The sequence below is a fragment of the Sinocyclocheilus grahami genome, unplaced genomic scaffold, assembly GCF_001515645.1.
Source record: "Sinocyclocheilus grahami isolate Dianchi unplaced genomic scaffold, SAMN03320097.WGS_v1.1 scaffold475.1, whole genome shotgun sequence".
NCBI lineage: Eukaryota > Metazoa > Chordata > Actinopteri > Cypriniformes > Cyprinidae > Sinocyclocheilus > Sinocyclocheilus grahami.
This window is the reverse complement of record NW_015505654.1, coordinates 189,383-203,690: the sequence shown is the minus strand read 5'-3', so window position 1 is coordinate 203,690 and position 14,308 is coordinate 189,383. Positions and strand designations below refer to the sequence as shown.

Below are 14,308 nucleotides of genomic sequence, written 5' to 3'. Positions count from 1 at the left end.
ATAATTTGGTAACAACAAAACATTTCATAGGGACCTTTAAAACCTTGCTTGGTCATGGAAAGAGTTTGTACCCAAGACTCCTTCAGAATGTTTGGCTCTTAAAATGTTCTGATGTTTTCTCCTCTTTCTCTCTCTCTCTCTCTCTCTCTCTCTCTCTCTCTCTCATTAAACTTGTTTTTATGCTTTCAAATAATTAGACATGCTAAAACATAATTTGGTAACAACAAAACATTTCATAGGGACCTTTAAAACCTTGCTTGGTCATGGAAAGAGTTTGTACCCAAGACTCCTTCAGAATGTTTGGCTCTTAAAATGTTCTGATGTTTTCTCCTCTTTCTCTCTCTCTCTCTCTCTCTCTCTCTCTCTCTCTCTGTCTCTCTGTCTCTCTCTCGTCCTCAGGTGGTTTGGCAGCATAATCATGCCGACTTTGAGCCCATGATTGAATAGCAGTGCTCCAGGCCCCCTCTGAGCCTCCAGCATTCCAACAGACAGCTGCAGCATGTCTAGTTCAGGCTTCCCCCCCAGCCAGGGGTCCTTCAGCAGCGAGCAGAGCCGTTACCCACCTCACTCAGTGCAGTACACCTTCAGCTCCACACGCCACCCTTCGGTCAGTACCACACACAACCTCACCTGCATAGCACATTACACTGCCAACAAACCACATAACAAGAAAGGTGTTAAAGTAGAACTATAACCGTAACATGAATTATATCAAAAATCTAAATCAAAATAATTTGTATTTGATGTTTAATTTTCATTATCAACCCAGTATAAACCTGTCATAATTAAATCTAATTCAATGCTAAAATAAATATCATAACTCAAACGCTCAAACCCACATCGCAAATGATAAATCAAATGCTTAAATTATTAATCAAATGCTCAAACCCACATCGCAAGTGAGAAATCAAATGCTTAAAGGGGGTCATATGATGTTGCTAAAAAGAACATTATTTTGTGTATTTGGTGTAATGAAAAGTGTTTATGCGGTTTAAAGGTGCAGTAGGAGATCTTGGAAAATGCTAACTTTAGCCTGATAGCACTGAAAGCGAACGTCCCACCCTCCCTGCAATCGCCATCCAAAGCCACGCCCCCGAACGCATTTACGCTCACAGACCAGAATACCAGAGGCAACATTACTACAATAGGCTACATTCCAGCCCATGTTCCGAAGTGAAGTAAACATCAATGGATTTCCCCCACTCAGGGAGTAGGGAGCAGTGAACACTGTGTAGGGATCATATCGATCGGAACACAGTTCATGCACGTAGCTCACTTCTAACGAGCTGGCGCGCGAGGACTGGATTAACCGCTGGGCTACATCATGTGTCATTCACCGGTGAGAAAACTTTAAAAGTACTACAATACCAAGAAGGAAGATCGGGTTGTTGCACAGTTTGCACAGCGTGCGTGAACACGCTGATGACGTTATCCTGTCTGCGCGAACCCGGTGCGCAGAGGTATGCTAATACATACGTTGACAGGCAGGTAGGAAAGCATATTAAAATGCTTGGACCGATCGTTTTGATTGGACGAACATTTCTTGATCCTACGCCTTCCACAGAATATATAAATACAGACAAATACATTTAGACCACTTAACTTAATGATTGCTATCGGGATGTGAAGAGACTTTCAACTAGCATAACAAAAAACGTTTCTTAAGACATTCACCTATTGCACCTTTAAGGTTCAAAAAACACATTATTTTCCACAATGTACATTAATGTTTCTCCTCTATGCCCCACCTTTCTGAAACGCGTTGATTTTTACAAAGCTCATCGGCCTGAAAAGCAAGGTGTGCTTTAATTGGCCAGCTATCTAGTTCGTACTCCGCTTCGTCCATGGTAAAAGCCGATCCGGCAATCCACAGCACGAAGTTGATGTATTTCCTCAGCGACCAGCACAGATCAGCTCTAGGCATGACGAAGCAGATATCGTCCTCTTTTGGAAGACCAAAGTAGTTTCGCTTTCACAACGAGAAACACAGCGTTTCCACGACATGGCGGCGGCAGCAACAACAATACTACAGAGAGAAATAAAGTTACGCCTTCATTCTTTGCGTGAACATTTGGGTGGTGTTATGCAAATCTTCCCACACAGTGACGTAGACATGTGGGGGTGTGTTTAAACTAGGCGTTTTAGGAGGGCGTGTATAGGCTTAGATCTCTGCCACAATTCTTGGCACGAAAGATCATATTTTGAGCGTACAAAAGTGCATTTTGCACGCGCGTAATCTGAGTTTTGTGGAGAAAATGTTCATTCGCAAAGAAAAAAGTATTTCGAGCACACGAAAACCAATTTTGCATTTAAAATAAGTTTTTAGATGTGTGCAGACCTTCTCTTTTTTTCGCCCGTGCAACGTTTCACTAGCTTGCTCACCTGATGCCAGCCCTCAGTGCTGTAACATTAAGCATTAGTATTTCAAATGAGTTAAACCTGTATCCTGTCTTCTGAGTAACATTGAGAATATCACTATATATTGTTGCAACACCGCCACCACGACCAGTCTGACGGGGCTCATGCTTATAATAGTAGCTTGGTGGAGTAGACTCATTTAGACCAATATAATCATTTGGTTTTAGCCAGGTTTCAGTCAAGCAGAGTACATCAAAACTATTATCTGTGATCATTTCATTTACAATAACTGCTTTGGGTGAGAGTGATCTAATGTTTAGGAGCCCAAACTTTAAAAATGTTTTTTGTTCATTTATTTTAAATTGTTCTGGTTTAATCACGATCAGATTTTTTCTAGATCCTGCATTAAATTTATATTTTGACCTCACTATTCGGGGAACAGACACAGTCTTTATAGATTGGACAGCACAAGTACTTCTATCATTTAAGCGGGTAGAACACAAGTCATCAGGGCAGTTATTTGAGATTTGACTTACTAGTCACATAGAGCACAGCGTCCTGGAGATGTTGTCCGACATGAGCTCCGCCCTGACTCTGCTGGGATGCAGACCATCAGCGCGAAACAGCCTAGGTGTGCATAATTATTAAGTAGGTTATCTTAATAATTATTGCTGGAATTATGGCATATTGTAACGCTGGGTTGTGTTGAGCAAGCGAGCTGTTGGCATTTAGAGAGCACTAGGGCTGGGTATCGTTCAAAATTTTTCGATACCGATATCTTGACTTCGATACCGGTTCCTGAACTATACTTTTTTCGATACCAATTTTATTAAATCAATTTTAACAAGATTACATTTATCAAAAAAAAAAAACTTTGGTTTCATTTTTCAGCTTGTTGATGTTTATACAAACTCAAAGACTCGTCTCCTGAGCCACTGCACAAAGGAACAAAATGTATCCAACACAATAAATCAGTGCAAAATTGTTTTAATAAAGCTCAAATAGTCTTCAGTTTACACATCTGTTAGGCTACATTTACACTAGTTAGTGTTCGTTTTAAAACCCATAGCTCAGACAGAATAATGATTTCTATTTATTTTCCACTGATTTACTGATGAGCATTAGCAGCTTCCAGCGCTGTCTGCTTGTGTTCTCTCTTCCATGATCACTGCTCTGACTCAGAGGTAATAACATATTTAATTTCAGCAACATTACATTTTTGGGCCCCCTTCCCTATTAATATAATAGACCTAATATTACCACCCAAGCAAACAAAATATTTCTTAATCAGTGGAAACCAATACAGTGTTTTCTATCGGAATAAGCGCTTGCGTTCAGTTAGGGCTGGACGATATGGCCTAAATTGATATCATGATATATTTCTTAATTTCTGATATGTTATGTCTTTGCAACATAAAAAAGGTGGAAGACATGGAAATAGTTTGTCATTTTTTACCCTATTGTTTGTTATATTTATTTGCTCAATGGCCCTGTTAGACTGCAATCGGAAGTTATTACAAACACTCGATGGTGATTTAAAGTGAGTTTTGAGTAAAAGCGGAATATAAATCTTATTTATTGTCTTATGTAGCATGATGCTACAGTTTGCATGAATGGTCACATAATACGCGCTTTCGGTCATGTAACGTTAGTATGAACGGACATCTGCATATGATCGGAACTCCACACGGCTCCCGCGCTACTCTATACTGCTGGTATTACAGTACCACGAGAGCTAAAGAGAGCAGACTGCTCCGTGCGCTTTCCAATCGCTCTCGCGGATGATCGATCTGTGCCGCACTTCTAGTCGAACACACCGGCAAGTACTGCAGGCTTATTGGCTCACTGACGCTGATGAGATTAACCCCTTGGGTATCGAAATTTGGTACCGAACGACAAGACGTTTTTCGATACTCGATGGTATCAAGGCAATTCGGTCGGTGCCTAAAAAGTATCGAACTCGATACCCAGCCCTAGAGAGCACTGAGGGCTGGCATCAGGTGAGCAAGCTAGTGAAACGTTGCTCGCGCAAAAGAGAAGGTCTGCACACATCCAAAAACTTATTTTAAATGCAAAATCGCTCTAAATACTTTCTTCTTTGCGAGACAAACATTTTCTCCACAAAACTCAGTTTGCGCGCGTGCAAAACGCACTTTTGCGCGCTCAAAATATGATTTTTCGCTCGCAGAATTGCGGCAGAGATGTAATCCCATAGGTGTGGACAAGTCTTAACTTTTATAAAGAATATCTCTTTGGATTTGAGACTTTAGTCTTTGCAACTTTAGGGATCTTATCTATTCACAAACAGCTTGTAACACTCCAAAGAGAAAGGAAAATTTGAAATTGCGTCATATGACCCCTTTAAATCACAAATAAAATGCTCAAACGTAAACCGGAAAAGGCTAATTAAATGCTCAAACAGACATCAAATATGATAAATCAAATGCTCAAATGCAAATGAGGAGTGTCAATCAACTAGTGTGGGCGGAGCTTTGAGACAGAAGAGTTCGGTGACAGCGACGAGCACTGTGGCTTTTCATGGTGTAATTTCACAGAGAGTGAGTAAAATCTTGGCAGGGGGAGCTGCCATGAAAACCTGCCACCGCTAAAGGCAGCTGCCAATCCGATAGATGCATGTGAACGAACAGACAGTGTAACCCTGGTCTCCTTCTATTGTTTTGGCACCTAATGCAATATATAATTCCTTAGTTTTTACACTAAATGCAGGGAGTATCCCCTTCTACCAGCAGGAGCTTGGTGCCATGTTACACGCGCTCCATTATGGACTAAAAGAGAGGAATAAAATATAAGGTACAGTGGTAAATAAGAGTACTGTCTGTTTGCTCACATGCATCAGTCGGAGTGTAAACAGTGTTGAGGCAGGCTCCGCCCATGATACTTGATCGACACTTCTCATTTGCATTTGATTTATCAGTTGCCTTTTGCGGTTCGCTTTTGAGCATTTGATTTTCCATTTGCGATGTCGATTTGAGCATATGAGCACTTGATTTATTCTTTAAGCTTTGAATTATAGATTTCATTATGTCAGGTTTTTACTGGCTTGATAATGAAAATTAGATATCAAATACAAATGTTTTTTTAATTAGATTTTTGATGCAGTTCATGCTTCCCCGAATGAGGAAATGAAATCGCATTTGATTTATCATTTGAGCATTTATTATTTGATATTTTTAAGCGTTTGAATTTGTTTTTTTATTTTGTTAGGAAAAATCATCCATAAAGAAGGGTGTTTTGTAAAGTTTATATACCGGAAACAGGCATGTTGGGGTTTATACATCCTCTATTTAGCCTGAAATGTCAATACCTGGAGTAGGATGTTAATACCAACAACCCATGTGTTTAAAACCCAAATTAGATTTAGACATGCAAATATCCTACTATCTCTGTCCCTCAGCTCTTGTTTCCTCTCTAATAGTGAGATGTATGTCACAAAAAGGTTAATTACTTTACACAGCTTTCCTCCTTTCTCCTAACAGCTAGACAAACCCACTTTATTGTTCACCTCTGTGTAGCGAGTGCTGTGTCATGGGGCGTTCACACGTACAGAGGTTTTATTGCTAGAGTGGATGTATTATTATTTGTAGTAAGCATTTCTGCTGCTGGATGATCTCAAGTTATTAATGGGCCCACAACGTTTGAAAATCTGACATCAAATGGGATGCATTGCTTGTGCCATGAGCAATTCAGTCCACCCGTTGAGTTGGATCTGATCCCACAGAATGGCTGTTTGTAATGCCTTATCAGACAATAACATCTTACTTAATGTAACAATACTTAATGTAACTTACTTAATGTAACAATTTTTATGCTTAAAAATGAGAAAATAATTTAACATTTACACAAAGTATAGACTAAGTTAGCATTTGATTGCAAATTTGGAAATTTGATTGGAAGTTTGGATTGGAATAACCTACATGACTGTATGTATGCAATGTATTCACAATATACAAATTATGCTTTTACTGAGATTCAAACTTTAAAAGTGCATTAAAATGCATTAAAACATGGAAGGCATTTACCAAATGAAAAAAAAATTAACTAACAATGCTTTCTGTAACAATTTGAGTGACCAGTCTGCAAAACTGAACACAAAGCCGCGTATGGCTTAATTTTTCTTTACATGAATCCAGTTGTTTTCATGGTTGCAATGTAACATTTGGCTGCTAATAAATTATTTTGTTTAAGCTTTGTTACTTCACTAGAGTCCTAATAATTAGGTCAAAAAAACTTTATATGTGCAAAAATGTGTTTCGCTGTACCACGCAGAGGCGCTCCACCACTCGTCGTTATCACACTAATTGGCACTAATTAAAATGCAGTAATGAATGTAATAAGATTACATTTCTAAGCAATTCAAGCGATTTTTAATCAGGCACTGTTTATAGCACCCATTAAAAGTTATTTTAGCCAAAGAAATTTGGACCGAAAGACAGAATGATTTGTTTATGGCACCAATAAACCATAGAACAGTGATTTTTACATGAGCATTTCCTGTCTTTTCTTACACTCAACAATAGTATCTCTCAGGAGATACTGATCAAGTTTGCTCCAGTATCTTCACTTTGGTTGATTAGGGCTGGATAAAAAATATCGATATCTCGATATTAATCGATTCTCATTTTTATGGAACGATATCGATTCTTAAATCCCAAGAATCGATTAGTCTAGCCTGTGTTCAGTTAATAAACAGAACATTGAAGGGCACTTCCCATCCAATAAATCGCAATAAGCATTGTGCTTTGGTACTCAGATTTCAAATTCTTTCGATTGTATTGTAATATTCAAACAATAAATGCCGTTTTGGCGCTGTTTAATGTGAAGTGACTGATCGCTGTAGCGCCTCAGTTCAACAGAAGCGAGGCGCACGTGAACTGTTCATCTCCTCCACATTAATACCAGTTTCAGCACAAAATAAACATGACTTAACATCCGAAGGTAAGTTAAAAGAAAGAGTATAACTTTACAAGCCGTATCCTGTCTGATGTAATCGCTCAATCAGTGTTTCAGCTGCGCAAAGACGTCAATATAACAGCTTGTAAACAATGTCACGTAACGTCACATTTACCTCAGAAAAACATATTTGGTGGCCATAAACTCATTAGTCAGATAGAAAAATAAACTGTAGAGAGGGGCATTTTGCTAAATATATGCACCATATAACATATTCATTATACATTTTACCGTTCTTCAATGTTTAATTTATGTTTGAATAAATCCATCAAGTTTTTATGACAGCCACCATTATGTTTATATTTCAAACAAATTAATTGAAGTAGAAATATTATGTAATTGTAACTTTATTATTTTAAAAACTTAAGTGTAATTTTAACAAATCAGTCAATTTTAACCTTCAATATTATAGTAATGTAGTACCAACTGACTCTCATGTATATTTTACAGCATTAGTTGAGAGCTTTTTCTCCTTGAGAAAATTTGACGTACTATACCTGATATATATCCAAAATAATCGATATTGAATCGAATTGATAATCGAGTCGCAAGCTTGTGAATGACAATCGAATCGTGAAATTTGTGTCAAAACCCAGCCCTACTGTTGATAGTGGTTGCATCATATTACTACTAATTGCCATAAAGGTAAATGCATTGCCAGCTATTTCTGCTGCTCATGTCTCTGGAAGTCGCCAGCTCTCTTTGAAATTCAATGATGTTACAAATCGCTGTGTGTGTAAATGCCCCTCTATGCTTATTTTCTCCTCAACATCCCCTCTGTCTCAGATGACAGTAGGCCAGAAATGGCTGGGTCTCAACATTATAAATCAATTTGGTTATCACTGTAGTACGTTCCTTAGAGCTAGAGAAGCAGAAATAAACAGACGCCAGCTGTTCTCTCTCTTCTCTGCACTTTTCCTCTTTTTAATTCACATTACTCAATTATTTACACATTTCCTGTTCGCAGACATGGACATGGCCATGTTTGTTCTGGGGTTGTTAGCATTTTAGAAGCAACTCTAACACAAATGGTCATAAAGTGTGAGTGGCTTCTAGAGGAAATCTGATGTCTGTCTATTTCAGTGAGGTGACCTCATACCAGCAGGTCTTGCAGTAATCCTGCTGTACCGCAGCCAACTCAGACAACTGTGAATGCGTCATTTAGCCAAACAAAACTGTGCCTCATTTTATAATATGAAACTCTGGACATGTTTTCATGTATTCTGATAACATCTAAAGCAGAGCTCTCTGAAACTTAAAAACACTAAAATACATGTTGGGATTTAAAAAAAAATGTTTTATTAGTTGTACAGACCTAAAATTAACATGGATTGTGTGCGTTTATGATTACAATAATATTTTAAAATAATATAACAAATACCAGTTTGCATTATCAAGCTACATAACAGACTGCTTTTACAACTGTAATAACTGGAAGCCAGAAGCCTTAAGTTACAAATGGCTGTGCTCGCTCTTCTGTTAAAATTAAGGTGGATTAATAAAGGGGATGGATTTAGTGAAGTAGCTTTTCTGAGAGAGATTTAGCATGACAACTTTAAGCACCACCACTACAGCTATTACCACATTTCTTTATTAAATATCTGTTATTTATTGATTTGAAGGCCTTTGCTAAACATCTATCAATTAAAAAATAAAAAAATTTTCAGCAAGGATTTATTAAATTGATCAAAGGTGACATGTTTTCCATTAAAATATTAAGCAGCACAACAGTTTGATCTTGATAAGAAATATTATATAATTATTATTTTTGAGCATCAAATCAGCATATTAGAATCATATGAAACTGAAGACTGGAGTAGTGGTTGCTGAAAATATAGCTTTGCAGTCAATGGAATAATATATTAAAATACAAAACAGTTGTAATTTTAATATTTCAAGTTGTATTTGATTTAATCTCTTTATCCACTTCGTTCTCTCTCACATACATACACACACACACTCTTTGTCTTTCTGCCCATGTCTTTAAGGCTTCTGAGCCCTCATCCTTGAGGTCCTCGTGTTTTTGTTTTGCCTAGTGCTTCCTATCTGATGTATGTGTCTGTGTTTGTTTAGGATTATCCGATACCTGACTATCGTACCCCCCTGCAAGACCAGCAGCGCCGCAGGCCTTCACTACTATCTGAATTCCACCCTGCTGGGACCGAGAGGTGACACAACTGTCCCCACCCACTTGAGACATAATGCTATGCTCCTAATTTTATTTCTGCCCAATTTAAAGATAATGTACGATGAAAATGACCATACTTTCTTTCTTAAATGTGTGAGCAGAGTAAATATATTAACCAATAATATCATATTAACTAGGGCTGTGCAATTAATCGCATGCAATTGTCATGCGCATCTCGTCAGTAAAGCCGGTTCCGTGATTAGTATTAAATCTCCATCACCTGCTTTCAGATGGAGCAGCATTTAATACACAGAGCCATAGTTCACTGACAAGCTAGGCAATATCGCGTTCATAATCGAATGTGATTCATCTGCGATTATGAACGCGATATTGCCTAATTGTCAGTGAAGTCATCTATGGTGGGCCAGATATAAACCCACCATAGATGATGGTTATACTATGTAGATCTGACAACATTATCGTGATTTGGCCATTGAATAATTGTCATGAATTATTGCAATTAACTATTTGATATATTTGTAACCATTTATGTATGTCAGTCAATTATTCACATTGACAAATAAATGTATGATGTAGAATGACATGAATGTAATATTTTAAATGTTTTACATTTTTGTTTAAAATGGAGTATTAATAAAAATATTATATGCAATACTAGTTTCTTCTGTTAAACCCTTGAGTCTTTGAGTTTCTGTCTGTGTTTGACAGTTTTGTTTGTTCAGTATGCTCCTAAGTCCAAATCCCAGACAAATGCAGTTCTTGGTTGACAATGTGATTGGAATATAAAGTGCATAATGTTGCAATTCTCGAATAATTGTTTTTAGATCAATTAATTGTATTTAAATTTAATTTGGTTAAAATTAAACTCTTTTGTGTTGTTTTGAGTAATATTGTTTGGTGCTGAAGTTTGTGAAGCATAATAATATCTCTTTCGTCTCCTGCAGGCCGCCAGAGCGCAGACATGGTTATGAGCAACAGTTTCATGCCAGCCCAGCTCAGCAGGAGCAGGAGACTCTCGAGGCCAAGCGTTCCCGCATCGAGAACTTATCTGAAACGCACTTTTCAAGGTCTCAGCCCACCGGCCTCTTACTGTCCCCTCCACAGACCATACAGGACAGCATCAGGACCACTGGAGAGGTCAAGAAGGTGATAAGTGTATGTATGTACAGTGGGGCAAAAAAGTATTTAGTCAGCCACCAATTGTGCAAGTTCTCCCACTTAAAAAGATGAGAGAGGCCTGTAATTTTCATCATAGGTATACCTCAACTATGAGAGACAAAATGAGAAAAAAAATCCAGAAAATCACATTGTAGGATTTTTAAAGAATTAATTGGTAAATTCCTCGGTAAAATAAGTATTTGGTCACCTACAAACAAGCAAGATTTCTGGCTCTCACAGACCTGTAACTTCTTCTTTAAGAGGCTCCTCTGTCCTCCACTCGTTACCTGTATTAATGGCATCTGTTTGAACTTGTTATCAGTATAAAAGACACCTGTCCACAACCTCAAACAGTCACACTCCAAAAACTCCACCATGGCAAAGACCAAAGAGCTGTCAAAGGACACCAGAAACAAAATTGTAGACCTGCACCAGGCTGGGAAGACTGAATCTACAATAGGTAAGCAGCTTGGTGTGAAGAAATCAACTGTGGGAGCAATTATTAGAAAATGGAAGACACACAAGACCACTGATAATCTCCCTCGATATGGGGCTCCACGCAAGATCTCACCCCGTGGGGTCAAAATGATCACAAGAACTGTGAGCAAAAATCCCAGAACCACACGGGGGGAACTAGTGAATGACCTGCAGAGAGCTGGGACCAAAGTAACAAAGGCTACCATCAGTAACACACTGCGCCGCCAGGGACTCAAATCCTGCAGTGACAGACGTGTCCCCCTGCTTAAGCCAGTACATGTCCAGGCCCGTCTAAAGTTTGCTAGAGAGCATTTGGATGATCCAGAAGAGAATTGGGAGAATGTCATATGGTCAGATGAAACCAAAATAGAACTTTTTGGTAAAAACTCAACTTGTCATGTTTGGAGGAGAAAGAATGCTGAGTTGCATCCAAAGAACACCATACCTACTGTGAAGCATGGGGGTGGAAACATCATGCTTTGGGGCTGTTTTTCTACAAAGGGACCAGGACGACTGATCCGTGTAAACAAAAGAATGAATGGGGCCATGTATCGTGAGATTGAGTGAAAACCTCCTTCCATCAGCAAGGGCACTGAAGATGAAACGTGGCTGGGTCTTTCAGCATGACAATGATCCCAAACACACCGCCCGGGCAACGAAGGAGTGGCTTCATAAGAAGCATTTCAAGGTCCTGGAGTGGCCTAGCCAGTCTCCAGATCTCAACCCCATAGAAAATCTTTGGAGGGAGTTGAAAATCCGTGTTGCCCAGCGACAGCCCCAAAACATTACTGCTCTAGAGGAGATCTGCATGGAGGAATGGGCCAAAATACCAGCAACAGTGTGTGAAAACCTTGTGAAGACTTACAGAAAACGTTTGACCTCTGTCATTGCCAACAAAGGGTATATAACAAAGTATTGAGATGAAATTTTGTTATTGACCAAATACTTATTTTCCACCATAATTTGCAAATAAATTTTTTAAAAATCCTACAATGTGATTTTCTGGATTTTTTTTTTCTCATTTTGTCTCTCATAGTTGAGGTATACCTATGATGAAAATTACAGGCCTCTCTCATCTTTTTAAGTGGGAGAACTTGCACAATTGGTGGCTGACTAAATACTTTTTTCCCCCATGTATGTTATTTATGTATGTATGTTATTTATGTATGTATGTTATTTATGTATGTATGTATTGTATGTATGTAATTTAAACATTCCCCCATTCCATAAAACAAGCTTGTATCTATTCTTGTGCTCTCTTGTTTTCTGGGACAGGAAACCCAGTATAGTGTTAAGGTGGATGCCGGAGTTCAACAGGTGGGTGAGGATGCAGACACATCGCCCTCCAAACTCTCCAAGGAGGAGTTGATTCAGAGCATGGACCGCGTTGATCGTGAGATTGCCAAGGTCGAGCAGCAGATTTTCAAACTGAAAAAGAAACAGGTATGTAGCCTGACTAAACACAAATGCATGAGAGAGAGAGGCTTAAACACTGCTACAGCTCAAGAACTACTTGTTTTAAGCTCTAAGCTATTGTTCATTTTGTATAAAGAGCTCAGGACAGTTTCAGTCACTAGTTTTGTGATGACAAGATTTGTTTGTTTAAATCCAAACCAAAACGGACCTTCTCACTCTCTCCCTTTACGTACCAGGGTTCAGTCCCATGTCACAGGAAAGCTCACAGGTGCTCACCGCTAGCAGCAGACAGGGTTTTTGTTCAGTATTATCAATAAGCCTTGTGGGAAATGTTGCCCCCTGAAAGAGGCTTGTCACAACTCCCTTTCTTTGCCAATTATTCTAGCTCTTTGATGGCGATGACAAATCTGTCACGCTTGCAAGTGTACACATTTATTCCTCATTGCCGTCTACTATCTTTGTTTTCTTAAATATCTGATTGTAGAGATACTAGCATGCTGGTTGAAGGTACTTTCCATTCTGTTCTGGCCCAATGGTGAAAATGTGGCAAAAGAACAACAAACTGTTATCTTGCATTGTATACCGCTGTCTTTATTAAGACTGGAAATCAAAGCCTAAGTCTGCCTAGAATTTTTTTTTTCTTGATTGTTCTACCAGGTTTTTCCTTATGCACTGCAGTTTCAGAAGGAAGGGCACAGGGCAAATTTGTTGAGAATGTATATGAATGTGATATTACACCCAGGGCTCCAAACCAAAAAATCGAGTGAGCCAATGGCTCCTATAAGAAAAAATGTAGGCGACAAATAATTTTTTTTGGTGCCACAGAATAAACGTGTTTTACTTATTTTATTATTATTTTTTTTTTATTTTTCACATTTTAACATTTCACTCATACTGTCATGTGTTTGTCTCATCTTTTCTTGACTTTATCAGCATTTTAATCCATCTTGTAGATGACCTGGGAACTAAGGTTCACTTAAAGTGGGAACTAAATGTATTTTCCAACTTCAAATATAGAGTCACAAAGAATTGTTCATGACACAGAATCTGTACCAATATCGTGGACCATAAGCATCACTTGGCCACTGTGTGTACTGTAGTTTGGGCTCCTCCTCAGTGCATCCTGTAAATGTTGTCACACTCTTAAAAATAAAGGGGCTTCACAATGCCATAGAAAAACCTTTTTGTCTAAATGGTTTCATAAAAAAAATTTAAAATCTGAAGATCCTTTACGTTTCACAAAAGGTTCTTTGTGGCGAAAGAAGGTTCTTCAGATTATAAAAAGTTGAGAAAAAGATGGTTCTTTAAAGAACCTTTGACTGAATGGTTCTTTGTGGAAACAAAAATGGTTCTGTGAAGGTTTAAGCACCTTTATTTTTAAGAGTGTATTTCTTAATTAGTAAAATGCAATTTTATAGGAGGAGTTAAATCATGTAGACAACAGGTTAAGTAAAAATATTAAAATGCAGTAACACATAAATATAGCAAAAGGCTCCTCTTTATAGTAGGGATGCACCGATGTGAAAATTTTGTCCGATACCAATAACTGATAATTCTTTATTTTTGAAAGCCGATAACCGATATGTTGGCCGATAAATCTATATCCAAATTGTTATATACTTTTTGAGAGCCTGATTACAAAAAAGGTCTCATCATTAAAAACCACATCCCGAACACTTCAACATAAGCAGCCTAGTTTGAACGGTGTACGTTTTAAAAATATTTTTACTCTCCCATTACCAAATTTAGTCATAAAAAAGTCTTACAAATAAATAAAAT

The 14,308-nt window shown here is 38.2% G+C and overlaps 1 protein-coding gene across 1 annotated transcript in view; it reads left to right on the top strand.

The window, feature by feature from the left end:
• The first annotated feature begins 389 nt into the window (after positions 1-389).
• The window catches only part of LOC107553567 (nuclear receptor corepressor 1-like), a 125,538-nt gene continuing 111,619 nt past the window's right edge, over positions 390-14,308 (top strand). Inside the window, exons 1-4 of the mRNA XM_016235837.1 lie at positions 390-607; positions 9,403-9,497; positions 10,423-10,624; positions 12,389-12,556. Of these exons, the coding sequence (XP_016091323.1) occupies positions 500-607; positions 9,403-9,497; positions 10,423-10,624; positions 12,389-12,556 (573 nt within the window). The 5' untranslated portion in view covers positions 390-499. The remainder of the gene's footprint in view (positions 608-9,402; positions 9,498-10,422; positions 10,625-12,388; positions 12,557-14,308) is intronic.